Source organism: Ochotona princeps, chromosome 8 (assembly GCF_030435755.1).
Source record: "Ochotona princeps isolate mOchPri1 chromosome 8, mOchPri1.hap1, whole genome shotgun sequence".
In the NCBI taxonomy this organism is placed as follows: domain Eukaryota; kingdom Metazoa; phylum Chordata; class Mammalia; order Lagomorpha; family Ochotonidae; genus Ochotona; species Ochotona princeps.
This window is the reverse complement of record NC_080839.1, coordinates 62,524,093-62,551,863: the sequence shown is the minus strand read 5'-3', so window position 1 is coordinate 62,551,863 and position 27,771 is coordinate 62,524,093. Positions and strand designations below refer to the sequence as shown.

The 27,771-nt window shown below is 52.3% G+C and overlaps 1 protein-coding gene across 1 annotated transcript in view; it reads left to right on the top strand.

The window, feature by feature from the left end:
- BABAM2 (BRISC and BRCA1 A complex member 2) overlaps nt 1-21,867 on the top strand; it is a 436,262-nt gene extending 414,395 nt beyond the window's left edge. Inside the window, exon 12 of the mRNA XM_004582697.2 lies at nt 21,407-21,867. Coding sequence (XP_004582754.1) covers nt 21,407-21,470 — 64 coding nt within the window. The 3' untranslated portion in view covers nt 21,471-21,867. The remainder of the gene's footprint in view (nt 1-21,406) is intronic.
- Nucleotides 21,868-27,771: the final 5,904 nt, after the last annotated feature.

Genomic DNA, 27,771 nt, shown 5'->3' with positions numbered 1-27,771 from the left:
TCTGGACTATTTCAGTTATTTCTCACTGTCAATATCCCAGTAATTCTGAAGACACTTTTCTCCAAACTTTTTCCTGGCAGTCAGATGCCAGTCATACTGACCTTGGGCAGTAGCACTCTAAATAAAATAGATCCCCTGCCCTTGGTCGCAGGGTGTATAAAGAGGTTATGTGTGTGTCCACACACATCTCGACCCTCACGTGGTGAGGTCCCTCTAGGACTCCATGCAACACAGTATGGAGGTCCCAGTCCTAGCAGAGTGCCTCAGGGCATGGCCTCAGAATGCTTTGGGGAGCAGGGGAGGCTGGGGCAGGTGCCCATGAATTGTGAGTGGTCTACCACACACTTGTTCATGTCTACTGCCCCAGGAATTCATCATTCGTGCCTTCCCTCCCTGATGATAGCCCCTTAAGGTGGCTGTCGGGGTGCTTTCTCTGTGCCAGCTCTCTCCCTGCAGTGCCAACACTTGGTAAGCGGACCAGCAAGATCTCAGGCTGGACCAACCTCACAGGTAGTCCCACCTCAATTCTCTTTAACCTTCCTCTTCTAGATCACACGGAATCTTGGAAAACCAGGGTGGGAGCTCTTCTAGTCATCCCAGCCTTTATCTCTCCTTCATGTGTGTATTCCTGCAACTCCCATCTGGCACCAAGGGTGAGGGGGAATAACGAAAGCTAAGAACCATGGACAGCTTTAACTGCTCACTGCCCACACTCCCTCCATAGAGGGAGCAGCTGCGGACCTGAACCACTCTGGGCCGGAAGGATGTTGGGTTGAGGCAGGCAGAGAAGGCAGGGCTGGACTCCCAGTGGACTTTGCCCCAGGGGACCCACCTGAACTCAGACCTCAGCATCAGAACCTGCCAGCCCAACTGCTAGGATGATTCACACATTTTCTTTTTTTCTTCTGTTTTGCTCCAAGTTTCCTAGGAATAGTTCCCTTTAAAAAAAAAATCCCCACCTTGTCTCAGCTGAACTCCCCTTGAAAGAGAAGAGGGAATTTTTCCAGGCCTGGGCCAGCATAATTGAGAAGTCATATCACCCTGAGGGGGACAGTAAAGGAGACATTGTGGGGAGACCCCCAAAGGCTGAGGTCCCCAAGACCTCCCATATGTGCCTAAGCAAGCTCACCTGTCCCAGAAGGCTTGCCCTCCTGGGCATGGAGAGTTAGAAAGTATGAGGAGTAAAGAAGTATGCCAGCTGCAGAGCCATGCTGGGAGCCAGGACTCTCCAGGCGCTTCATTTTGAAGTGCCTTCAAGGCCTTGGGCTTGTTTCCCTTCCAGAAGTGAGAGCAGCTGGCACAGGGAGGGATCCAGATCTTCCCGATGGGTGCACCCTCTCCAAGTTGCAGAGGTCAGAGCGAAGATATGTCCTGACATCTGCTGCTTCGTGACAAGTCTGGCCGGTGCTTACTGCTTGCCCAGTATCCAGCATGGAGCTTCCTCACTTCCTTCCACCTGCAGGACTGGCTGTGCCAGGCCCTGCCTACCCAGGGAGCTGGGTACCTGTCCCTAGGGCTGCCCCTTGGGTTCCTCTGAGGACTGCTTTCAGGACCACATGCCCTGACAATTCAGCTCCCTGCAGTGAGGAGAAGAACCAGAGCCTGCCCTCAGCTGTAGCCACGTAAGCCACAAGAAGCTGCGTTGAACTTGTCCTACCAGGAGAGTCACACGGAGTCACCAAGGGTCAGCACCTCTTTGCCAGGGAAACCAGACTAGTGGTGCCTTGTGAGGACTGCTGAGTGCCCCAGCTTGGGTTCCTGGCAGGGCACCCCCCCACAAACAACCACTGCGCTTAGGAGATTGTTTGGAACAAGCCAATGTACCTAGTATTCTGTTTGTCCCATGTTTTCCCTCTTAGAAATATACAGATGCCTTAGAGAATCAGAAATGAATGGCTAGCGAGTCTGGGATTTTTATAATATACCAAATTAGGAACCTGCACTTATGAATGCAGTCAGTGTTGCCTTTGAACTGGTGAAAGAAAAAATAGGAAGGGAGAAAATGCAAAGACAATGACCTAGTAGATAGGAGGCCAGGGTCTCATCCAAACACCATAATTCCTGTGTGATCATGGGAAACACATATTACTTTTCTGAGCTTTGGTTCCCTTGTCTAAAACCACAGGGGGCCTTTTAAAAGTCCGTGGGCAATTGGGATTAAAAGATAAGTTTGTTTTCAAGTTCACACATTGTTTTGCACAATGCACATTTCCATGATCCTTTCAAAGCCCCCTACTCCTGGGCTAGTACACCTGGTGATCACCAAGCTCCGCTGCACCCCTACAAGTTTCAATGAGAATTAGATTTAAGGTAGCTCAGCACAGTTTTCTGTTTGTGTTGAAAAGCTTCCATCTCTGTTGCCAGAGGTCAGACACAAATTGAAAACATTACTAAATGTAATTAAGTACACCATGTACGTGATGCTTTTTGTACAGCCTGTGTCTGATATTTATAGAACACTTCAGTTGTGGAACATGCACACATACGCCCTGAACACACACCCAGTGCAGTAATTCTAGTTGCAGTACATTTTCAGATGTCAAGTTCAAACAGCTTCTTAGGAATTAGGCTTGACTGTTCAGATGTGCCTGTTGGCTTCTGACAGGTGCTGCCAGGGCTGCTTCAGGCTGTCATGTGTGATGTGGAGTTCAGCAAAGGCAGGACGGCCAACCTGCTTGTTTCTATCACTTCTCATTAAGGCATGCATTCTAGAAAAAAAAGTGGGTGGGGAAGTATCAAAACACAGTCAGGACTGTCCACTCTGTGCATACCACCATAATAAGCCAGTGCCTGGCTTCTGCAGAAACGCAATTCTCTCAGCTCTGTTGTCAGATCATTCAGTACAAGGGCCACCTATGAACATGAGCCAGCTTCTTTCTGACCCATAGAAGTGAGCTAACATGGGGACAGGTATTGGGGCAGTGGCCCAGCAAAATTCACGGTCAACAACAAAGGTGAGTTGAGGGACCAGGCAGAAATATACGGGTGACAGTGGGGCAGTCTCAGAACACGAAACATGGAAGGAACTTCAGAAGCACTCGAAAGGGCCACACATGGCAAGCTAGAACCATTGGGACGGAAATGAAATGAAGCAATTGAAGCAAAACTCCTAATGCTATGATTGGCATAGGTTGACATTCTATCCATCATCATCATTTCCTGAAAGAACTTGTTCAAGATTAGAACCCTGAACCCCTGATTACTGGTTTGGGGCCCAACCCAAGCTACCTTTCACCTCTCATGTTTACTCGGCCTCTTCCCTGCTCCTTTGCTCACAGGAGCAGCTCAGTGGTGTCAAGGGCTAGAAGCCAGCCTGCCTGTGCACGCTGGCATGTGCCTTCTTACCCAGAGTGCCATGGGCTTCTTCGTGGTGGCTCAGCTAAGAAGCTAAACATGACCATGACTTTTAGGAAAACTGGAGTGTTCTCGAACAGAAGTAGCTCTTCAGGGTCTGCAGACCTAGCACCAAGGACCTTTAAGAACAGGTATAATACTCTTGAAGCCAGACTTATCACAAGGGCCTGTGGGCAAACAAGGAAAAGAGTGTTTTAAAGGAACAGGCTAGAGGAAAGGTGGTGCTGCACAGTTGCTCCCAACCCAACAGGAAGGTTACCCACAGAGAAGGGAACAGAAAATTCCAGTGACTCCTGTATTCCCACACAGAACCTCTGGCGCTTAGTCATGCTTGATGGAAAACGGAAACCAAGAAAGCAGAAGTGAAGGTGGGGTGATCTGGGGTAGTCCTTAATCTAAAGTCACATCTGAACTGAAAAATGAAAAGTTGTGATTTGTCACCTCATGTGCAGAGTAGCCATGATTGTAAGAAGCAGAGTGGTGTAGCAGTGGCTTCCCAATGCACACTTAACAAGCATCTCTGAGTGCAGCTGAACCCACCCAGCAACCACGTAGGAGCTCATTGCCTGCAAAGTATGTCCAAAGCTCTGGGATTTATAAAACACACACGCGTGCTTACGTGTACATGCACACACCATGGCTCCTTTCTGAATATTAAAATTCACCTGCACGTATTTTGAAAAGTCCCAACTACAAAGTCTCCTGGCCATTTTCTGGAGTGGTCTGCCCTTGCTTGAGATTTCCTTCTGATGAGAGGGCTATCCGTGGCATTACTTACTCAGTAGAGTGTGAGTCTGAGTTGCAGTGGAAGGGACTATGTGGTTTCTCCAAAACTGAAAATGGAAATCAAAATTTAGAAAACCAAGGTTTTTCCATAATTGATTCAGGGAATTAGACAATTTTTAAGTTGTCATGATTCCAGTTGTTCAGAAAAATAAAATGTGTGCTCATGAGCATATAAGGGCAATGCTGGTGGTTTTTCTCTAAGTGAATGCTAGTGCCCGTCCAGTCCCTCCTGCTCATCTTCTAGGTAGTGATGCTACCAATAGTAAGAAGTTGTTGAGTGCTTAAAATGTACCAACATAGCTACTCGTATATTGTAAGTCTGCAGTTCTTAACAAGACCCCTGTGAAATTGGTGCCACTGTACTCCTATTGTACGGTTTATGTAGTTGAGATCCTGCACTGTGAAGTGACTTGGTGAAGATCACAGAATAACAAAATAAAGGAATTAGTGCCCCAGCCCTTAGCCTATGCTCTTGCGCCACACTGTACCACCTGTCTGCCTCACGCTGACAATCTTCATTCTAGCAGTTCTCCAGACACTGAACCTAGCTGTCTGCTTAAGATTACAAAACATCTCAGATGTCATCCCTGACTGACATTTGGATTTGGCCAGTCCCAGCATAGATTTGTCATGGCAAACCCTTTGATTAGATTCTGCCCAGGTCACTAGCACTTACTCCATCCATTTGTTCAACAAGTGTTTTTAAGTTCAAGCTGGGAGCAGCACAGAATACTGCATGGGACACAGTTCCAGGAACCAGAGGAGGGATGGAGTCCATGCAGGTGACTCTGTTTCAGGTGCAGCTGTTGGTAAAATGTGGGGAGGGTCCTGAGGAAAGGAGATGCCCTCTCCTGAAATCTAGGAAGCCGACCATGAAGGAAGAGGAGGACTCCATGCACTGAGATGGAGGAGGACGCTGCCATGTCCAGAGGCCCAGAGGATGGGCAACTGGGTGGGGCCACAGGTGGGCCAGTGAGCACTGCAGAGGGCGGCAGTGGGAAGTGGAGGAGGCAGGGGGTAGGCCAGGAACAGGTTTCCTAGGTGGAGAAAAAGCACTGTGGAGTGGGTTTTTGTTTGTTTCCTTTGACTTTTGTGGACCTTGATGTTCTCATCTCCCCACAAGGTTTTCAGTCTTCCCTTAGTAGGGATCTGCAGTATTAAACTGGTCCATGACCGTAAAATGCCTGACATGGTACCCATTTGCCTCTGGTTAGCCTGCCAGGCTGGGACACACCATCTCTTTCTGCAGGTAGTAAAGGTTTCCCTAAGAGAGTGCCTACAGATCTAGTGGTTGGGATAGATATATCAATCATTTTAGATCCACCTTGGCTTTGCAGGTCTTGATAAAGGCAATGAGAACAGAGTTCACGGCCACAAGTGTAGAGCACTGTAACGGAAGATTTGCCCTTTTATCCCTTCTTGCCACCCCAGTGCCCAGGATTGTCAGCCATTGTAGTTCTTGGAGTTAGGATTTCTGGCTTTGGCCACAAATATGCAAAGTTAAATTTCACATAAAGGACAAATAATTTAATAGAAACACAGCCTCAATGAGGTTTTGAGCATATTTACAGTAAAAGAAAATTTTCTGTCCACTTCGAATTTGAGCTTTCCCGGACATCTCACACTGAGGGGGCAGCCCAGAAAGGAGCAGGAGCAGTCTGTGGATTCAGAGGAGGGAGCCCACGTGGCCTCTCTCACGTGCTGCAGACCCCACCCAGAATGCTTTGTATGACCAGGGGCCAGGAGCTGTGAATCCTTTCTTGGGCGGCAGGAGGAATGCTTTGTAGCACCCTCACACTTCCCCACCTCTCTGCTCCCCAGGCCGCAACGCACATCAGCCTCTACTTCCTCCAATTTAAAGGCACCCCAGAGAATGTTCTTTCCCTTCTTCAGAGCATTCTTGCACACAATTGGCACAGTGAATACAGGCTGGTGGTCTGATCATTTAGAGAGTGACATGGGGAGGCCTTCCTCTTCATGCCTGTGTAGGAAGGCATGGTGTGGGAGTGGGGTGAAGGTCACAGGCTAAGCACACACCCCTTTACTAATGTGAAGATTTCAACTTTTGGGCTGGAAAGAGGGCACAGACACCTCACCTTGTGACACTTGAAGTCTAAACTGATGCCTAGGTCTCTGCCTACAGCCCTGGGTCATTCAGTAATCATTTAGGGGTCTTGGAGACCCCTGACGTACTAGTGGATTGGTTTCTGTGTTGTCTTTGGATTACATGACAGGTGTTCCCTCAGCTGGCCTCTGCGTCCTTTGGCTCCACAATGCCCAGTTCTGTGAGTTGGCTCCTGCAGGCAGGGTGTGAATCCTGTAGCAGGGAGCCCACTACTGCTGGTGAGCTAATGATGCTTCCTCTGCCAGTATGATCCCCCCTTGCCCATCAGCATCTACTTCCTGCTCCCTGTGCCTGCCCTGACCCAGAGTTATACAGTTCAGGGGAGCAGATAGCCTGTAACCTGCATTTCAGGGGGATCCCTCGCCCACCTAACATGAGATGAAAATTCAAACAAAGCACGGTGTAATTTGGAGAATAGCACCCCTAGGCTTAAGAGTGATGTTGACCTGTCCCTCCCAGAATAGAATGGTTGTCTGGCTGCCAGAGAGTTCTTAGGGGAATTACTTTATTAAGTGGTGTCCTTACCAAAGCCGTATTAACCCTAAGACTAGCTCTCTGCACACTGTGGGAGTGAGCTTGGCAATGTAGGCAGAGCCAACCCATGTGGCAGCCCAGAGCAGTGATCGTGGGATCTTCCACTCTTTTTGTTTTCTTGTTCTTGCCACAACCTGTCATGAGACCGAGAAAACTTGTTTTGAAAATGCTTGGCAGTTGCGACAACCTGTCTTCCCTGGGCAAGGGGGTTCATTCTCCCTGACCATGTATGTCCTGTTCCAGGCCTCGCCAGCTGCTGACTGGAAAAGATGATTTGCTGTTTTCTTCTCATATTGTTCAGAGACGAGTGCCAGTGGCTCTCCACTTCCTGTTTCCTTCCCTTTCCTTTCCAGCCCTTGGCCTGAGACTCCAGGATTGTCCCTGAGTCTGAGTGATGAATGCACACGAACAGCAAATACTGGTGAGGCTGGAGCCCGGGATGACTTCTCTGTGAGCCATGCTTGCCATGGCAGCCATTTCTCCCAACCCCAGCACATGTTAAGCTGGAGAGAGATTTCTGCCTCTGGTTTTCCCCTGACCTCTCAGTCTTCTCTGGCCAAGTGAGCTGTCTTAGTCAAGCTCTCCAGCTCTCCAAGTGGCCATGTTTGCCTCCACATTAGTGGCTCTCAGACCTGTAGCAGGACTTCAGTCAAGGCCTGGTCTTGGGCAGACACCCAGATGGCCCTGTGGCTGTGAAGGAGTTGTTTGTCCCACTTATCCTCGGACTGGGTAAAAGGAATGGCAAACAGCAACCAGAGGCCAAAACCAGGCAGCTGCCTATTTTTATAAATAAAGTTTTATTAACGCACAGACATACCCATTCATTTTCATATTATCTGTGACTGTTATCTCCCTAAGTATAGAGTTGACACTTGAAGCAGAGTCTGCCCTGCAAGGCTGAAAATATTTATCAGGCCCTTCGTAGCAAAGTTTGATGATCCCTGGACTACTAGTCTAGGGGTTCAAGTGCAATGTTCTGTGGCTTTTGCACTGTGGCAATTCTTCTCCAGCTAGAACTCCTGAAGAAGCTAATACAGGGGCCTCCTTATCCCCTGTGGCAGACAGCAGTACAAAGCATGCTTTGAGATTGTTGAATTCCACAAAGGGTGGCGGCCCTGTCTCTTGACACTGTTTATTTTGCCATGCGTCTGTGTTTGTTTATGAGTCTGAGGGCTTGGACACCTAGTGAGCGTGTTCACTGGTTTTGGAAAGAAGATTCCCCGCCCAGGTAGGGCTGGCTGGATTCAGTGGCCTGGAGCCAAGTGGGCCACTCCTTTGTGCCCGTGAAGTAGAGAATGCTTACCTGAATGCTGACTTTTGCTTGATAAATATATCAGCAAACGGAACCAAACACTGTCCTCAGAAGCCTCTCTTGCTTCCTAAACCCCAGCATTCCCACAGCAGTCCGCATTTGCCTTGGTTTCCACCTCTGAGCTGTGGAGAAGGAAGCACAGCTGTGACAGCTGTAGAAAGAGACATAAGCACAAGGTCTGAAGAGGCTTTCCAATGCAGGCTAGAAAGGAGCTCATCTTTTTCACCATCTTCCCTCAAAGCCAGGCCTAACAGGTTGTCATTTTTAGAACTTGCATCCCAGTGAACTCATCTGTTCCTGTGTTCTGCACCAGATGCTTAATGCAGAATCCCCTGCTCCCTGCACCCCTGCCCCCCCCCACCAAAAAGCTGCTGGAAAAGACAGCCACTTTGGATTGGAGTAAAGCAAAAGCTACCCCTCTTCCTCTGGGTGTAGGTCCCTGGGGGCAGCAGCCTTTCCTGGGGCCCCTCCTCATGCTATGGGGCCCTCGCTGGCCTGCAAGAAGTTGCCTCTCCTCGGCCTTGACCTTTGAGAGCTCAGCAGCCTGGGCTGGCCCTTCCTACCCCTTCAAACCTACACCATGCAGCAGTAAGACCCAGACCTGGAGGGTGGTGCCATGTGGCCGAGGGTAAAGGCTTGGTCCTCTTGCCATGGGCATTGTAGGCCCTGGCCCAGCTCAGGGACTGCTTTTAGAAAGCACAGGCCCTTGGCTCTTCCTTCCCAACTTCAGGAGTCCACCCTCTCAGATCTACCTGAGAGACAATAGTCTAGCAGTACAAGGAAGTATGCTCCGAGGGCCAGAATGGACAGGTTCCTGGTGCAGGGGACTGACCTCACTCCCTAGGTGTTGGGCTATTGTCTGCACAGTGTGTGTAAAGGTGCCAACCCACGAGGACACCTGTCTCCTGCAGGTGTGTTGCCTGAGTGGTTTTTGAGAAGTCTCTGATGACTTCCCATATGAGCTGCGGCCTTGTCTTCATGTCTGACTCCCACCCCTTAGTTCACACTGGGTATTTTATTCAGACCAGTCTTATAGACAGAGTTTGAAATATCTCTTTCTTACCCTTTGCATCCTGCATCCATTAGCAACTCCCAACAGTTTAGAGGCCAAAGCAAGAAAAATGACTATCTAAGAGCCCACAATAGCCAAAGAACCTGGTGGCTACTTCCTGTCCCGTTTCTGTTACAGAAAGTACTGAAGTGGTTTGGGTATGGCCTGCATTGTGGTACAGCTGGCAATACTGGCATCCCACATGGACACCAGTTCTAGTCCCCGCTTTCTTCACTTCTGATCCAACTCCCAGTGCCTGAGAAAACAATGAAGGATGGCCTAAGTGCTTGAGCTCCTGCCACTCACATAGGAGACTCAGATAAAGTTCTGAAGACACCTTATTTCAGCCTGTCTCCATCCTGGCTTTTGTGGCCATTTAGGGAGTGAATCAGCAAATGGAAGATTGATCTCTCTAACTCTGTCTTTCAAATAAATGAGTAAAAAACTCTTTTAAAAAATCTGCTGAGGATAAAAAGGACTGCAGCTCCAGCTCCTCTCTGTCTAGAGCCGTGCTATGTGCTAAATGTCACAGTAAGAGTTGGCTAAAGTCCTGGGGACATAGTGCTTCACTCTGCAACTTATCAAGATGGGACCTGGAAGACTAAGTGGGAACTCGGGCTTCTCCCAGACCCACAGGCAGTCAGTGATGGAGCCAGATGTGCCTCCATTCCCTCCAAGATGTGCATTTTCATCTCCAAGGTTGGGGTTGGGTGTGATGCAGTCTTTCCACAGGTCAGCTCCAGGAGCATTTGTCACGTTTTCTTTTTCTGAGAATCCCTTAGGTCAGAAAACCACAAGTGACTACCCTGCTTCCTGGCCATAGAGTAGGAATTGTGCAAAATCCAAGCAAGGTGGGGCTGTGTACCATGCTTCATGTGTACATGGATCAGGCTTTAGGAAAACAGCAGCCCTTTGTGCATGTTTGGAATCTCTCTCATGGTCAGCCCCTAGAGGAAAAAGCTCACCCAAACAGCGAGCTCTGGGCAGAGACAGGACAGGTGTCTTTAGAAGCATAAAACATACCACCAAGAACCTAGAAATCACTCTAGAGAGTATGGTTTTCCCACAGGAGGCAGGTTTTGGAAATACATTTGGCAAAGGTTTTGAAAATACACTTGGCAAAGGATTATGCTTACCCATCTGCCCCCACCCCAGTCTTGCTGCCTCATTTGCCTATAGCTCCCCAAGACATGGAGTTCTGTATCCTTGTGTCAGTTGCCATTCGACACGATATATCCTCCTCTCAAGTTTAACACCAAGTATTCCTTCTGATAAAATATGGGAGAAAAGAAAGAAGGAAGAATTAAAAATAAAATAAATCTGTCACTGCCTTGGTCTCCAAAAACCAATCCCTGTCATTGACAGTTGTCACATGCCTTCAAGAAAGAGAGAGCAGAAAGTGTGGGTACGTTTGTGTGTCTGAGATGCAGTGACAAGATGAACTCAGAAGTCTGCAGAGAGCGCCATCCCAGTGAGGGGACAGGGTCGTTTAAAGAGCTGTGGTCAGAGCTGGGCAGAGACTGGACCAGAGCGAGCCATACCCAGTGCTAGAGAAAGTAGCTCGGCCTCAGGACCCAGGGCACATGAACCACTTGGTTCACAAGGTCCTGCTGAACTGTAATGACTGATGAGCCACCAAGCTGTGCTCAGTGGCAGCCACAGGAATAGGCAGCTTGTACACCAGAGACATCAGCCACACCTCCAGCATTGGTAGGGTTGCTTTGCCCCAGAGGGTGGGAGCTCCTTGGGACAGATTGTAGTTCAGGAGACAAAAGATCTCAAGCAGGCTCTGTTAGCCATGACTGTTCATGCTGGGTGCTCATGTATGAAGGTCAGGAGGACCACTCTGAGAAGTGTTAGGAGGGTGGGCTTTGCCTCTCCCACCTGTAGGTAGTGAGGGGCTCTCCAGTTCATACCATGGGCCTCAGGCAGGACAAAGAGTTGGTGGCTGGGGTGGCAGCAGCAGCGGACCCCATGAGGGCCTGTGGCTAAGGCCGGGTCTTGAGAGGGGCAGGTTTTGTGTGAGTGGGGAGGCCCCCAACGGGTTGTAAGGCCCAGGAAAGTACCCTTCAGCTACAAAGCCAAGGGGCTCTGACTGAGCTGGCTCACAAACCTGCAAAGGGGAGTTAATTATTGTTTGTGGTACACTTTAAGATCCCCGGATGAAAGGCCTTGTATAAATGCAAATTATTATTATTGTCATTAAAGGTACTAGACGTCTGGCCTGCTGAATAATGTGGATAATGCCCTGGCACAACTCTAAGCTGAAAAGAAAATTTGCTAAAGAGCAGTAAGAGGAGGAGGCCAAGGAGGGCCAGGCCCTGGACTCTGATCTCAGAGCTCCCCAGCTGCCTGCCAGGGCTTGCGTGCAGTCCCCACTCTGGTGGTCAAGTGTGTGTGTCCTGAGGGTCGGGGCACTGTTCAGCAGCTTCCCTTTGTCAGCCCTCCACTGAGGCAGGAGCTCTCTGTGAGAGTATGAATGCTTCTGTGTGAGTGTGGGGGCGGGAGAGGAGGGCCAGAAGGAGTGCCAGCTGTCATTCATGGGGTCCAAGTCCGACGTGGAAATGGGGAGATAAATAGAAACCTCAGACATGTGCTGTGCTGTGCTTCCAGTGAGGCTCCTTGGGGGCTCTTGAGGGAAACCCTGTAGCAAGGTACAAGGAGGAATTATTTATGAAATGACAGTTTCCACTTGATTCCCTGACTGCAGAGCTCAGGTGGATACCAGAACATTACTACTAATAATAAGGTAAATAGTACATCAGAGCCAGCAATGACCTTGGCAGCCAAGAGTCATCTGGGGCCCAGTTAGGTGAAGGGGATTAGCCAGGCTATTATCCTGACACTACCAAGGACAAGTTCTTAGCAGCCTTCACAAGGATGCTGAGCCACACCTGTGTTAGAGTAACCTTCTGAGTGACCTTTGCTCTCCTGAGACTCATACCTTAGAGAGCTCTGCCAGCACCTCCCTGTTCTCCTGGGTAGACTGAGGGGAACTTCTCCCTGGCTTTCAGAGTATTCCTCACTGTTCATTAAGGTGTTCTAGCAAGCAAGAGGGAGGTCAAGTTCAACACTTTTGTCCCTTGTTATCACAATCATAATTCTACTGAGAAGCTACCCAGTGCAGATCCCTACATGAGGATTAATCCAGCTAGTAGAACCCTCTGGGTACCCAGCCTGGTAAGAGAGAGGGCCGCTTGGGGGCCTCTGTTCCCCTTTGTAAGGACCACTGTAAGTGATGAGAGGCGGCAGTCAGTTGTTCTTGCGGTTTGTTACTGCCTGTTGGCAATCACCGTGAAATTTTGAGTGGAGGAGACAGAAACACAGCTAGAGCGATGTTTGGGGGTGGGAAGGGGGAAGACCACCAAGTCAAAATATTTTAGGAACCTTCTCTCATGCTGCCTGCTGTAGATGAAGAAGAAGGGTGAGTCATTATGTGTGGCACAGCCAGGAGGGGCCCCAGCTCCCCTGTGGAAAGTGTGAGCTCCGCGGAGTCATGCGGCTCTGGGTTTGCAAAGAGCTTTGCCACCTGTTAGCCATGAGATCTTAGGGAAGTTACTGTGCGTCTCTGGATGGTACTTTTCTCTTTGGTAAAACTGAAGACCCCACTTTGCAGTAGCAGGCCTGTCAGGAGGGGTCAATGTGAAGTGAGACGATCGGAGTCAGTGCAATGCCTAGCTGTCGCTGACACCTTCCTGCACACTTACAGCTTGTCGACTTTTGACAACGAAGCACAATCCGGTATACTCCCATTTGTTACAACAGAGTAACAAGATGTGATTTTGCCCTTGTTGCCTGTGATGCCCTGTGATTTTATCTCTTCATTTGCAAGCTGGTCAGAGTATACCCTGCCAATGGGCTGCCGCTACTATTTGAACAAGAATGCTTCCTATCCATGTGGGTGCTGTGGGCGTTCTCCCCACCCTACCCTTTATGAGTGGCTCCCAGGACCCGACTCTGGGCTAGCACAGAGAGGAGCGAGCCCAGGGGATTTGCAGAGCCTTTCTCTCCCAGCCTCCCTAGTGCACCTGTCATGATTGGAGAGACCCAGAAGGTTCCAGCCTGCCAAAAACTCTGCCCTGGCTGGTCTGTGAAGCCCCCTTCCCACACACCCCACCACAGCAGAGCCCACCTGAAGCTCCTGATTTAAGAATTGTTCCCCTCACCAAAGCCCCCCATCTCTAGAAGACTGTCACCCCTCAGCAGGGAAGCTGTACCCCACTGCCTCCTGTCACCAAACAGTCACTTCTGCCAGTGCTGCTCTTCTCTGCACATCGGGGACGGAACTCTAGCTGTGTGGTGAGGGAATGAGAGTGAAAAGAAGAGGGCCATTGGCCATCTTCCTGCTCCTCCAGATCTTCCCAAGAAATGGATGGACACTCAGCCAGGAGGGTGAAGGCTAGAGCGCTGCCAGAGGCAGGGCCAGGGCAGCTGTGGGCAATGCAGACTGTGGCCCCAGGGACTAAGGTCCATTGGGGGAATCTAGACCTGCTACCAGGAGAGTGCTCTGACCTCACAGAGCTGAGCACCTAAGTGGTCCTCTGTCCTTTCTGAGCCTGCCCATGCTGAGTGGGAGCACTGAGGTACAGTCCCAGCCGGAGTGTGACTTGGACCCACATGGTCTGCCCTGCTGGCACCCTCAGCACTTCCCCACTGAGGACTGTCCTTCACTAGCTTTCCCCCTTGACCTGACTAATAAGTCGGTGGTGGTCTGTGACCTCGGTGATTCACCGTTATACAGCCCAGCTGCTCCCCAGCCAGGTGGCTGGGACTGTGGCAAAACTCCCAAACCCTCCAGGGGTGTCCACCTGGCCTTGTCACACTATGGCTTGCACTGACCCCTGCCAATATGACTCTGGGCAGAGCAAAAAGGGAAGGTACCACCTGAGCACACCAGGCAGGTGCAGAAGGAGAGATCAGGTAAGCAGAGAGTAGCACCAGTTCCTTGGCCTCTGCCTGGCCCCAACCCTGGCCCAGCCAGGTGCCTTTTTCATTGGCCATGCAGCCACACCACCATCCAAGCCTCGCAGCAGGTAGGTTAGGATGGAGACAGTGTCAGCTTGTGAGGTGGAGATGGGAGGACTGGCTCAGTCTGCCTACCAGCTCCAGTCAACCCTTTGAGTAGACGTCCTCTTACGCTCCATCCTGACCTTCACCTGCTACAAAGTGAATGTCTTGTAGGTAAGGAGAGTGAGCATCAAGGGTAGGAAGGACAGGCCATTTCTGCCCTTGAGGGGCTCACAGAGAAGGTCTGTGCTACCGTTGAAATAGCTAGTCACATCACATTAGGACAACGTAGTTTCTCCAGCCCTCAGATTTCCCTTCTCTGAAATAAGACTGTTTCACCTCTGAGGTTTGGTCCCATTACAGAATTCCATCATCCTAAAGTCCATCTCTACATAAGCCAAAGATTTGTGTTTGTGTTGAGCTGCTGTGTTGGACGTGATCTGTACTTGAGGCTGGAGGAACAAGGACAGATGAGTGCGAGAAGATAGTCTTGCCCTCGAAGAGCATATAATCTGGAGTGGGAGAGTGGTCAGGAGGTGACAGGGCCGCGGAGAGGAGGCTAGCCCTAGGTCCCTGGAGTTTCAGGGAGCCTGATAGGCCTTCTGTGCCCGCCTCTCATTGAGCCAGCTGGCCTGCCTTCCTGCCACCCCATCTCCTGCATGAAAGGATGCCCAGGTAGGAAAGGTGCCTGCAGCCCCAGGGGTGACAAAACTTGCTGCAAGCTGCTCTAGCTCCACTGTACCAAGCCAAGCTCCAGGAGGCCATTGGCAACTTCTGTGGGAGAGAGAGCTTCTAGGTAGTTGTGATCTCTTTTGTTAAACATTCGGAGTACCCTGTGATTCAGCAGGAACCACATTTCATCCCAATACTTTGATGTCTGGAAACAGACTCCAGCCGATTGTTGTTGAAGTCCTCTCTGCAAACAGCATTTGATTTCATTTAATTCAGCATCTACTATGACAGAGCCAGCCTTTCTTACAGGCAGGAAGGCCAAGCTGTGTGGGGCCAAGTCTAGACACCAGTCTAAACATCACGAACGCAAGGCAACATGGGGAGTAGCTCCAGCTGTGGGCATGCAATACTCCGCACTCCCCGGGTGTCCCCAAGCCTTTGCAGCTTGAATGTGTGAATTACTGCCTTGTACAGGCACAGGTCCCCAGCAGGCAGTCCAGGCCTCTGCACGACTGTGTGTGCAAATCAGCTACAGCTGCATGTTTGTTCCAAAAGCCCGCACCAGAATTGTGGCCAGGCTGCTGTGGCCCAAGCATTCCCACAGGACAAGTTGCCCAGCATGCCAGCCACTTGCTCACCCAAAGGTTGGAGGTGCCATCATCCCTGGGGGCCTTTGCAGCTTTGAGGGGAAAGGACACTGACTTAGAACCAGTCTCTTTGTAGAGATGCTGTTGTGAGGGTGACCCTTGGACATGAGGAGAGTGACCCTGCATGAGTCAGCATGTGCAGTGGTGGTTCAGGACAATGAAGACAAGGCGAGACCATGAGGCATGATTAGTGAGCCGTCTTCCACTATTTACAGGGCTGCTGTGATTTTCAGACCACAATCAGTTTTCATGACAGATTAAAAACATGTGCCAGTTGAAGTCACAGCTGCAAAAGAGAACTGGAAAAAGCAATGGGACTTGAGCATCTGAAACTTGCCTCCATTCGCAAAAAAAAAAAAGACCTCTGACTTGATTTATGCATCCTTGATTTTCTTACCGGAAGGGCTGTGTCTCCAAACCACTTCTCCCACCCTACCCTAACCCTGCCACATGGGCCTGACTCTAGCAAACATCACAAGGCTCATCTTCCAACCACCCAGAGAAGCACATTTTGGATTCCTGAATTCAAGCCCTGTTTTGGAGGAAGGCAGCTGTTGAGGCTGTTGTGAAAGTCCTGAGTGAAGGGGGCTACAGGCAGCGAGACCCGGTCCTTCTCCAGGTGGGAGAGGCTCATTGGTGCTGCCCTAGGTAATGCCAGGTAAAGTTCCGAAGAGAAGCTGCTGAACTTCCAGTTTCTTAGCTGTCACTGGGGGAATGTGACCCACAACCTCCTATAGTCCCCCTGTGGCAAATGAAGAATCAAGACACGTCGCAGGACGACATCTCTGACCACAACGAATCAAGTGCACATCTCCTGTTAGATACGAGGAACCCACGTCTCAGACCTGGGTAGTTTAGTCCACCTCCTCTTGCTCCCACCATGGCCTCCGCTGTAACACATGGCATCCCAGACAGAAAGAGCTTAGGTTGACCACCTGGTCAACAGACAGGGCCCTAACTGTGTGCAATCACAGCCTTGAGGTTCTTTTCTGAGAGGTAGAGAAAGAGAGTGCTCCCATCTTTGGTCTACTCCCCAAATGCCCACAAGAGCTAAGCATGAGCTAAGTTGGAGCAGGTAGCCAGGAACTCAATCCAGGGCTCACGCTGCTGTTGGCAGAAACCCAGTTACTTGCACCATTACTTCTGTCCACTCCCAAGGTGTGCACTAGCAGGACACTGGAATCAGGAGATGGACTAAAGCACTAAGCCCAAGTACTCGGATACAGGATGAGAGCGTCTTGGCCGTCATCTTAACTGCTAGACTAAGTGCCCACCCCAAGAACCCTGTGATTCTCACATACCCATCTAACCAACAGCTTTAGCCACCTCCCTGACCAAGCCTTTGACCAACACTGCACAAAGACTTTGAACAGAAGCTAGGCAAGGGTTGGCAAGAGCCCCTAAACGAAGAGATGCACACTGTCTGGATAACTTTGGCTGAGTGCTTAGCTCCGAGTGGCCATCTCTGTGCCCCCAGATGCCAGCTCCCCATATTTAGTAGGACAGAAGGGCCTGATCCAAGGAACCATATAGTAAATGAGGAAATGCTAGCAAGGACTCTGAGACCTCCTTTGCACAAAGGACTCCCCTCCTATGCAGTCACACGTGCCTGTGTAGTCTGTTCCTCCAGACTTAGCCTCACCCCTTTAGACCCATCTTGGTCCATGGGCATAGTGGACACCTGTTGTTTGATTATTAAGGCAGGCATCATGCCAAAGACTTTCTTGGACCATCTCACCTAGTCCTCACAAGAACACTTTGGGGCCAGTGCTGTGGCACATTGGTTAAACCACTGTCTATAGTGCCAACATTCTGTATGGATGCTGGTTTGAGTCCTGGCTGCTCCACTTCTGATCCAGCTCTCCGTCAAGGCACCTGGGAAAGCAGGAGAAGATGGTTCAAGTACGTAGGCCCCTACATCTACATAGGAGACCTGGATTAAGCTCCTGGGCTTCAGCCTGGCCTAGCCCTAGCTGTTGTGGCCATTTGGGGAATGAATCAGCAGGCTGGAACTCTCTGTCTCTCTCTTCCCCTCTCTACCCTACACTCCGTAACTCTGTCTTTCACATATATATATTTTAAAAGTACCTTAAATAGGAGCAATTATTCCCCTTTCATGGATGAAGAGACAAGCTCGTCGGTTACCTACACTCCTTGAGCCACCTGGTCCACAGCCCCAGCCCCTGGAGTCTCTCAGGCTCAACTCCCTGCCTTATAGATGAGGGAGCTAAAGCCCTGAGAGGGAACACGGTCCTGGGCCCAAGGCATGGAAATGTGGATGCCAAGGACACATTCCGGTTCCATGACTGCTGGTCCAGAGACTGCTGCAGCCTTCCTCCTGCCCCACCATAAGCTTAGGCCTGGGCTGGCACCACTGTGCTCCAGCTGTGCAGAACCTACTTGGCCTAGGCCTGGGAACCAGTCTCTGCATGTCAATCTCCCAGCTGAGACATGGAGAGCTGCACTATGGCTCTGTGACCCCTGGCAGTCAGGGCCATTCTGTCGTAAGGCTCTCCGAGCTCTGAATTGGTTTAAAACTCAGTTCTCCTCCAGGGTGGGTGTGACAGGCCAAAAACATGCCAGACCTCCTATGAGTGCCAAGTGGCCGGTTAACAGCAGCAGGAGACACTTGTGCCTTCAGAGCACTACATGCCTGGTCTTTGGGTCAAAGATTATTTTTCAAAGATGACAGATAACCAGCGCCCCGAGCAAGCTGTTCTGCAGGCAGTTCTCTGTTTTCCTTGATAAAACGTGAAATAAAATCTCCTTTAAAATAATTTTTATGTATATAAATAGGTGGGAGCTAATAACCATGTTCCCTCCCCTCGCTGGCTTCCTGACCAGGAAATGCTCGCTGCAAACAGCTGGGAGCGTCCTGCCCTCAACTAGCCTGTCTTTGCTTCCCCCTGACAGCTTGCAGTTTGCCCTGGCGGGGAAAGCCCAGAGCACAACAGACAACTTTAGAACTTTCTGCAGAGGAAACAGCTTACCTTTACAGCCACCAGCCCTTGCCAGGACCTTTCTGTGTGTCAGGATCTTGTAACATCGCAGAGTTTACAAGAAAAGCTGAGCTGGTGAGATGAGCTCAGGACCCATGTTAGTCCAGGCCTGGGGCAGGGCGGGGCAGGCCCGCTGGCACACAACACTGCTCACCTAACCAGTACCCTGGCTCTGACCACCTACACCAGCTGCTGGCCCCACTCACTCAGCAGGTGCTGTTAGGCCTCCGTGTAGATAACCTGTCTCCTTAACATCTCTCTCACCTGTAAGTGGATGCTGGTGTAGAGCATGCCCCATGGTACCTGCAGGTCCTTGGAAAGCTGAGACAGCACCCAGTCCTTCTCTGACCCCATCCCAGAAGGAGCCCATGAGCTCTCCCAGGCTATACAACACACTGGTGGGAAAACAGCAGCAGGTGACACATGGTAAAGGACCACTTGACATGTGGGTGGCAACTGACTTCCCACACATGGCCCCATTGGTAGGCTCCTACCCCTACTCTCAGAAGCTGCATGCAGCCTCTCTTTAAATCCAGGACCTCTTCCCTGCTACTCCTCGCGGCCCACCTTGGGCCCTGAGGACACAGTTGTGGAGGTGTCAGGGATGGTGGCAGCTTGGCTGGCTCAGGTGTGCTGCTTAGGCGGGGTAGCGGGTGGTACCTTGTCCTTCCCTCTCTTTCATCCCTGGCAGAGGTTCACAAGTGAGAGCAGACTTGTTTTCCCCTAAGTGTAACCTTTCCTGGGAGTGGGGAGTTGTTGTCCTCTCCCCGCCTTCTTAAGCAGCAGCTGGGCGTGCTGGTGCTACTCTTTGCAAACTAGTGGCTGTCATTCACCAAGCACCTCCCAGAGCTGGCAGGCTGGCATGGCAGATAGGGCACACACACAGCACTAGTCCCCTGGAAAAGCCCCGGGTGCATGCAGGGAGAGCACCTTCCGGTGACCAGCAGGAGCTTGGCAGGAGGAAGTCATGGAGCCTGCACACAGGTGGAGCCTGGCCAGAGCAGGGGGCCTCACTGTGGGTGGGAGGGTGTCGATCAGGACTCAGACTCTGGAGTGTGGGTAAGCCACAGGGGTCTGTGACACCCCCTGGTTGTGTCTGACATGTGCATTGTGGGGGAGAGAGCTCATCTACAGTGTCTCTAGGGACAGGATCCTTAGTTTCCTAGCTTCTCAAAAGGATGCCTGAACCCACGGAGCAGCAGCCTCTACAGCATGGGGTCCAGACTGACCAGAGCACTCCTTAGTCCCTCACGGTGAGAAAGATACCCACCTGAACACAGGGATTTGAGTGAGAGAGCAGCTTTCACGCCAGAATGTCCCATGGAGGCTTGGGAAGGTACAAGTGGAAGTTCACCTGCCCTGGACCCAAGGAATGTTCTGCTCAAGGCCACGCAAGCCTGAGAGTAACTGATCTTGATCTTGACCTTGCTTTGCCTGAGGGGAGTGGAGGGCAAAAAGGAAGGAAAGATTGTTTCTGAGGGTAGGGAAGGGAGAGGTGGGAGGCCTGTGAGAGCTTATCACAGCAGCTGCAGGGCAGGAGGGCCTCTAGACAGAGGACTCCAGGCAGTGCTGCTAAAACGCTGGGATGGAGAAGGAGCTGGAGCGTTTCTGAGTGGCCCCACTGGAAAGAAAATTGCAAGTGACCCAGGTGGCCTGGCAGGGGCGGAGGGCAAGTGTGAGACCAGTCGCTACATGTAGCCTGGTCTGCCTGACACCCTGTACAACACCTGTGCCATTGGAGCTGCCGTGTCCCCAAGTGCCTGTCCGTCCCCTGTTTGCAAGTGGGTTGTGTGTCGTTGCTCGTCATTGCTCTGGCAAATTTGCCTCTTGCCTGGAGCTTGGCCCTGACACTCCCAGAGCCGGAGCCTGGAGAACCAGGCCTATTAGAGCCATATCCTAAACAAAACAGATGTGGGAGGCTCTCCCTGGGCACAGTGCTGATCCGCGGCCCTTCCTGGTTCTTGTCACTGCTCAGGGAGGAGATTGCTGGGTGAGCCACTTCTGCATACACAAGCGAGATATGATTGCAGGCTGTCAGCCTCGGGGCACCAGGCGGCTAGCCTAGCCCACCTGCTGCCTCTCAGAAGAGCTGACTTTGTTCTGGCAGAACTTTCACTGGCTGCTTATAAAAGACCTCTGATCCTGCTGCATCCTCCAGCCACAATGGCCACTTAGCACCTCTCTTTGCTAGCCACACTGGTGCCCACATGCTCTCTCCCATCTCTGAACGTGCCTCCTCTTCTAATCTGGCACCTCCTGCATTGGCAGGTGTCATGCCTGGGTCATCTCAGCACCCCAGCACCTCCTACCGTGCCTGGCCCGGGGTGAGTTCAGTACGTGCCTGTCTGGCAAAGAACATGACCCTGCCTTTACAGATTAGGGACCTGAGGGTCAGAAAGGCCACGCCTGATCTGTCCCATGTCACACAGCCACTCCGCCTGGCCAGGAAAGGTTCTCCTAACACCCAGCCTGGCTCTCCTTCCAGTGACCGCACTGCAGATGGATCTGGAAATAGGTGGAGAGTGTACACCAGTTAGGAATCCTCATCAGACTGTCCTTGACTGCATACAGGCAAAGGTACAACTGAATGGGGACACAGCCAGTCCCAGAATTCGGATCCCTTGTCTTGGTCCTGGGAAAGCAAAGCAGGACTGAGTATGGTGTCTAATGGGAGCTGGCAGCCAGGAAACTCTTCCTGTCTGTACACACTTTAACTCTGCAAGAGGTAACACAGCAGTGTACTGTGTGTCCCTCCGCTAGAGAAGTCCAGAGGGCTTGGCCTCAGCAGAGAAGGAAAATCCAACCCAAGACGGGTGAACAGTCAGTCACACTGGGCCGCATTGGCACGAAAGCCCATCGCACTTTCTGCCGAGTTGCCTGTGCTAACCACATTGTTCCCTCCCTCTTCTTTCCCCCCAGGGCGTATTTCAAAACCTTTGTGCCTCAGTTCCAGGAGGCAGCCTTTGCCAATGGAAAACTCTAGGAAACACCCGTCTCAAGAGCTGGCCAGCCAGACTGCTCAGTCCCCACGCGTGTCAGCACACACGGCTGCTTCCTGGAAGCCATTTGGAACGTCTTCATGCAGCATTTTGCTCACACAGCAGCTTTGTGCACCCCAGACAGCCCCACTCCTCCAGAACCCAGACTCAGCTGGCTGGCAGAAGCCTGAGACCTGGAGCCCCTCGCTCTGGGAGCACCCTCTTCCTTTCCTTCCTTGTGTGTCTTAGTTGGAAGAAATAAAATCACAAATCAGGATGCAGTCGTGTTCCAGGGAAAGTAAGACGTCATCAGTGCACACACACCCTTCTCCCACGGCCTTTGTCTCAGAAACTAAAAGTTTAAGATTAAACACTCTGTGGCTTTGTGTTTTCCTGAAACTAGTGGCATGCCTCTGTGTATGGGTGTGTGAGAGAGAGAAAGGCCCCGAACATTTCCCATTCAGCACAGTCCTCCTCTAGAGAAGGGAGCTGCCTGAAGGAAGTTGCCCGGCCTGCAGGGTTCCAGCCGCCCAGCCAGGCCCTCTAGCTCCCTGTGTGCTGCGTGCCTGGCAGCCCTGCCTCACCCTCTCTTCCTGTCCCCTTGGGAGGGCAGAGGGGAGAGTGTGGGGGTTTACTCAGCTCTGTGCAGGTGCTGCCAGAAGACCATGGACCAAGGTTCCAGCCCATCCCTTCAAGCTGGAGAAAGCAGCCTGTGCCCTCTCAGTGTGGCTACAACAGGGAGATTTTCAGGGCCAGACGTCATCTCACAGTCCCTGCCAGCTCCTGCAGCTACCCCCTTCCACAGAGGGGAGAACCTGGGCCGAGAGCTGCAGAAACGCTCCCAACAGACGGGCAACTCCAGTGCCTAAAAGCCCAGCCTCTTGCTTCCATTACCTACCCTGCCTCAACTTCCCCAGCAGCTTGGGCACAGGGTGCAGCAGGGCTGTTCCCAAAGGAAGAAAAGACCCCCCAAGCCACCCAGGGCTGAGAGAGCTGGGCCCACCCAGCAGCCCTTCCACAGTGAGGTCAGGCCCTCCTGGCCACAGTCCAGCTTCAGGGGGTCCTCGGCTTCCTGCAGCTCTTGGAGCCCCCAATGTGAGCTGGAAAGGAAGCAAGTGTGGGCCTGGTGGGCAGCAGAAGGGCCCGCCTCCTTCCTGTGCCAGTCTTGGTGCACTCTGGAACCTTGGGAATCCCCAAGCAGCCAACAACCCCGTGTCCCGCGTCCACACCCTCGCCCGGCCTTTGCCCAGCTGCGTGAGGAAGGCCCTTCCTGCCTGTTGAGTGTGCAGGCTGGCTAGTGGAGCCTGCACAGAGCCGCTTTTGGGAACTCCCACCTATGGGCAGCACTGCCGGTCCTGCTGAATCTGAGCCTGACTCCCAGGGGCTCTGCCGTCCCCACATTGCTCAAAGGCCCCCAGGTCATTCCGACGAGCATGTGGTTATAACCCGCTGAGCATGCTGGCTCTCCCCAGCCTGCCTCGCCCCTCTGGCGCCTACAGGAGCATGCCCTTTGGTTCAGGGCTGCTGTGTGCCAAGTTCCAATCTCCCTCCCAAGGGCTTGCCCCTGAACTCCATGACACAGTCTTAGGATCACCGTGGCTGCAGCGGGGCAAGTATGGTTCTGCTGCCTGCTGGGCTGGGAGTTGACGGGACCAGGGTTTGCTTCAGACTCAGTAGGGTTTCTAGCTGCAGCCAGAATGGCTAGCACTGGGGCTGGGGAGAGATTCTGCAGTGTTCATTGGTGACAGTAACAGTGGTGGGCAGTGGGACCTGCGGGGCTAGTCACCCTCCTGGCCCTGCCAGCCACAGGATGTCCACACGTGCTCAGGACCAGCCGCATGTGAGCAAAGCAGGCTGGACCTTGGGGGAGCCATTATCCCACTGCCCAGCACCTCCTGACAGCTGCCCCTGAGTACCAGACCAGAGAGGTTAATCAAGTTACCCATCATCACCAGCCAGCCGGCACTCAGTGAGACTGAGGCTTAGTTTTCCTTTTCTGGAGAAGGATGGTGGGCTGAGGTCAGGGTTGTGAGGATGAGAAGGTAGGACTTTTTCCCCAGGCTTTCCTTCCCTGGCTATAGAAGAGGGGTGGGCTGCTTAGGAGGAACTAACCAACAGAAAGTGGCAACAGCCACTGCATGTTTTAATGCCCAAGAGTGAAAGGTCAGAGTTTTCAGAACTTGGCATCCTCTCCAGCAGCCCTGGCAGGTGGGCCTCCAGCAGCCCCAGCCAGCTCAGCCCGCCCAGCAGCAGCGGCAGTAGTGAACACTGCGGCCGCACCCAGGACTCGGTGGGCTGAGTGGGGGATGGGAGGCAGCACCTAGAAGAGCAGGTTCTCATTGCCTCGGAAGGCCCGTGTGCAGCTCGGCTTCATCGCCAAAGTGGAGTCTGTGGGATGTGCTCACTGCTGATCCCGGGAGCAGAGTGGGCATCCCGCAGGGCGCCAGAAGCCACTCTGCCCGCAGGCACATGGTGCTGCTCTGAACCCATTTTCTTCTCTCCTAGGAGTTTGGGAAAGAATTAGCCTGAGGCTGAGAGTCTTCCATGGGAATCCTGGCTCATAGCTGTCTGGTAAAAAGTGAACAGTCTGTTAGTTTAAAGAAAAGGAAAAGAGGGCCCTAGCCTGTCCCATGTGCCAGGCTCTGCAGAGTAATGCATCAATAGTGTAATTTCATCAACAAGAGGGAGTCCCTGAACACAGAGCTGGGAGCAGCACGGGGGCACTCTGTGAGGGATACCCCTTCTTGGTGTGCCTGCCCAGTGTACATCTCTGAGTTAGGGAGGCTGGCATGTAGCACAGTAGGTGAAGCTGCTGCCTATGAGACCAGCAGTCTGTATCAGAGCTCTAGTTTGAGTCTTGGCTGCTCCAGTTCCAATCCAGATCCCTGCTAATGCACCTGGGAAAGCAGAGAAAGCTGGCCCAAGTGCTTGGGCCTCAGCACCCATGTGGGAGACCAGGAAGAAGCTCCTGGTTTTGGCCTGGTCCAGCCCTGTTTGTTGTGGCCCTTTGAGGAAAGAACCAGCAGATGGGTGTGTGTGTGTGTTTCTTCTCTATTTTTATTAGAAAGGAGAGAGGAGAGAAAGCTCTTCCCTCTACCGATTCACTCCCCAAAGGGCCACAAAAGCTGGAGTTAAGCTGATCCGAAGCTGAGAGCTGGGAGCTGCTCCCAGGACTCCCACATGGGTGCAGGAGCCCAAGGACCTGAGCCATCCTCTGCTGCTTTCTCAGGCCATAAGCAGGGCGCTAGATGGGAAATGGGGCAGTCAGCTCATGAACTGGCTCCCCCATGGGATGCTGCTGCTACAGACAAAAGATCAGCCTACCACACTGCAGTGCCACACTTCTCCCTGCCCCCATACTTAAAAATCTGAGTTGGGCTGATCTGCAAGATGGGCCTCTGAGCCACCTCCCAGGGTTGTGAGGGTTCCATAAGGAAAGCAGATAAGCACCAAGAATGGGGCTGATAACCAGTGGCTATTATTGCTGCAAAACAGAAAAGCGATTTTGTGGTGTTGACTTTGACCTCTTTTTCTGAAAGTCAGAGCACCCCTGTTAACAAGACCTTGTCCGTGACTGTGACCGCTGGAAGGGTGTCGCTGTCTGGATTACCCTGCCGGGGAGAAAAGATGGTGAGTCATCTCGAATTTTCCTGAAGGAGAGATGAGAAGCATTTGTGGGAGTTGCTCCCACCCAGCAGGTCTCGCTGTTGCTGTTGGCCGCAGCACCCTCGGCTCCAGCCGACCCGCTGACCTGTTTCTGCACCCTGGCCCCTGCTTTCCCACGGGCGAGGGACTCAGAGCCAGGCCGTTCACCTTGGCCTCTGGCTCAGTTTCGGTTCCTGACGGTCACGGGCCTGCGTCCTGGGGTCACAGCCTTGCCTAGTTTTCACCTCACTTGGATCTATAAATAGAGCCAACCACTGACTGCCCCAGTTCACAGGGGCAGGCCTGTCCCGGGGGCTCCCCTTCGCATGACTGCTGGGGGCATCATCCAGTGGCAGGATGCCCTCCAACCCTATGTATGGTCTTGTCATTGTTTCTAAGATGCTTTCCGAATCAGGCAGTGGTGGAATCTTTTCGTCTTTGTGTCCCTTAGTGCTCAGGTGCGGCCAGCTGAGGCGTGCCGGCCCCGGGGTGCTGCTGGGCATGCCCTGCCTTCTGTAACCACCACCTTCCCCAAAAAACTGCCAGTGTTGTCTTCCCTGGTTCATAGATCAAAACGGGAGCCCTGCAAAGTTTAAATCCCTCACCCAAGGCCTGAAGCCAGGTGTCGGCTTGCTCATTCAACCCTTCCGCTCATTCTCCTCTCCATCTCTCCCATCCTCTTTCTTCCTTATCACGAGCAGGACTCCTGCACACTTGGCACTGCAGTGCCCAGCTCCCCTTGCAGGCCAGGGTTGCATTAGTCAGTCATCGTGCCCAAGGCCCTGTTAGTGTAGCAGTAGCCATTTGCTGCTGCCAGTTCCTTGCATGGTGAGAGGAGCTTGGAGTCGCAGGGCCTGACCACAGGAGCTGGGGCCAGGCCCAGTGCGCTGCTATCCCAGGAAATCCTGTGTATCTGCACACACCCAGCGGCAAGGTACTTGGAAGCAGCCTTTGTCTGGGTACAGCTGGATGGAACTGCACCTGCATATTTAGAAATACCCACATGTTGTCACATGGTTCAATCCATATCACCAGTTAAAAAAAATCTGACTTCAAATTGTGGATTCCAGTCCAAAATACACTTGGTTGCATCACGACCTAACAGATGAAGAAGAAATAAAAAGATGAGAATAGTTGTTAAAATTGGCAAGGAACGAGGTAGACATTTAGCCCGGTGATGAAGACAAGCCACAGTGCCTAGGCCGCACATCAGGCTCCAACGCCAGACACTGCCTGCCTGCCAGGGCAGACTCTGGGAGGCAATGGGATGGTTCAGGTGCCTGCCAGCCACCTGGGAGACCTGCATTGAGTCTCCCATTCCCAGCTATGGCCCAACCCCTGCCGTTGTGGCTACTTGGAGAGTGAAACTTGAATGGGTTTTTCTCTCTCTATTTTCATATCTCTTGCCTGTCAAACAATTTTTCATAAATTTTAATTATTTAAGAAAATGACCCAGGTATTATCAAAGTCAGCAAGGTCCAGGAACCGATTCTGGGTGAAAAAGCAGATAACCCCAAGAGGCCACACGTGCTCCGCTCCTTCCTCGGGGGCTGGAATGTGCTGCTCACTGCTCCCCAAGCCTTTGAAAGAATGACACTTTACAAGCCTCAGAGGTCATGCTTGGGGTCACGAGAAGTCATGGCTAATCACGGCAATAAACAAGCAGCAGGAGACAGGCAGAACTCCCTCCCTGCCCTGGGCCAGCTGCCTTGCAACACCCTTGCGGTGAGCCAGATGACAATGGAGGGCATGGCAAGCTCAGTCCTCCAAAGCAGGTCACAGTCCCCTCCCTCAGAACACACACAGGGCGGGACCCCTCCTCGGGGGTCTGCTCAGAGATCCTTGTCGGAACCTGTGCTTTGAGCCTCCTTAGGAACTGCCCAAGCAAAGCAGGTTCCAATGGGTCCCAGGAGCTCTGCTTGCTCCCGAAACAAAGTTCCCAGCCCTCAGTGGTCTCTGGCTGCTTGTGCGGATGCCCAGAAAGTAGAGGCTGGGGATTGCAGGAGGGGACAGTGCTGAGCATCAACTAGAAATAAAGCAGCAGGTGGTAGGTGTCACCAGGGATGCTGCCCACTCCCCTGTAAACCCCTAGCCTGGTGGGCGGGCCCTGTACCTGGCAGTGTGTACTCATCACCTTCCTATGCTGCTGACCCCTGCCGAGCATGCCAGGATGGCATCAACAGCTCCTGGAGAGACCAAAGGGAGAGTCCACCCCTCAGCCAGGTCAGCTCTGGCAAGGTCAGGAGGGGAGCACTGATATCAAGCTCAAGGGCAGACCAGCTGGGGCAAAGGTCAGCCTCATAGCCAGGCAAGCCCCGGGACAACCACCTGCCAGGCTCCTTCCTTGCCCGTGAATCTGCAATCTGCATGTGTGCGCGCGCACACACACACACACACACACACACACACCAGGGGCCTCGGGTAACCCAAATCCTCCCAATTCTGCTTCAGTGCCCCCTCCAATAACTCAAACACACGCCAGAGGAGAGGAGGGCTTCCCATTGCAACTCCGCACCAGGGGCACTCAGGGGTGCGTGGGCCGAGGATTGCACAACCCAGATGGCAGCCGAGGCCTGTATTCTGCCTCTCTACCCGCACCCACACCCCATGGCCCCTGGGGCGCCTCCTCTGCCTCACCTGCTTCCACCCCAGCCCATCCAG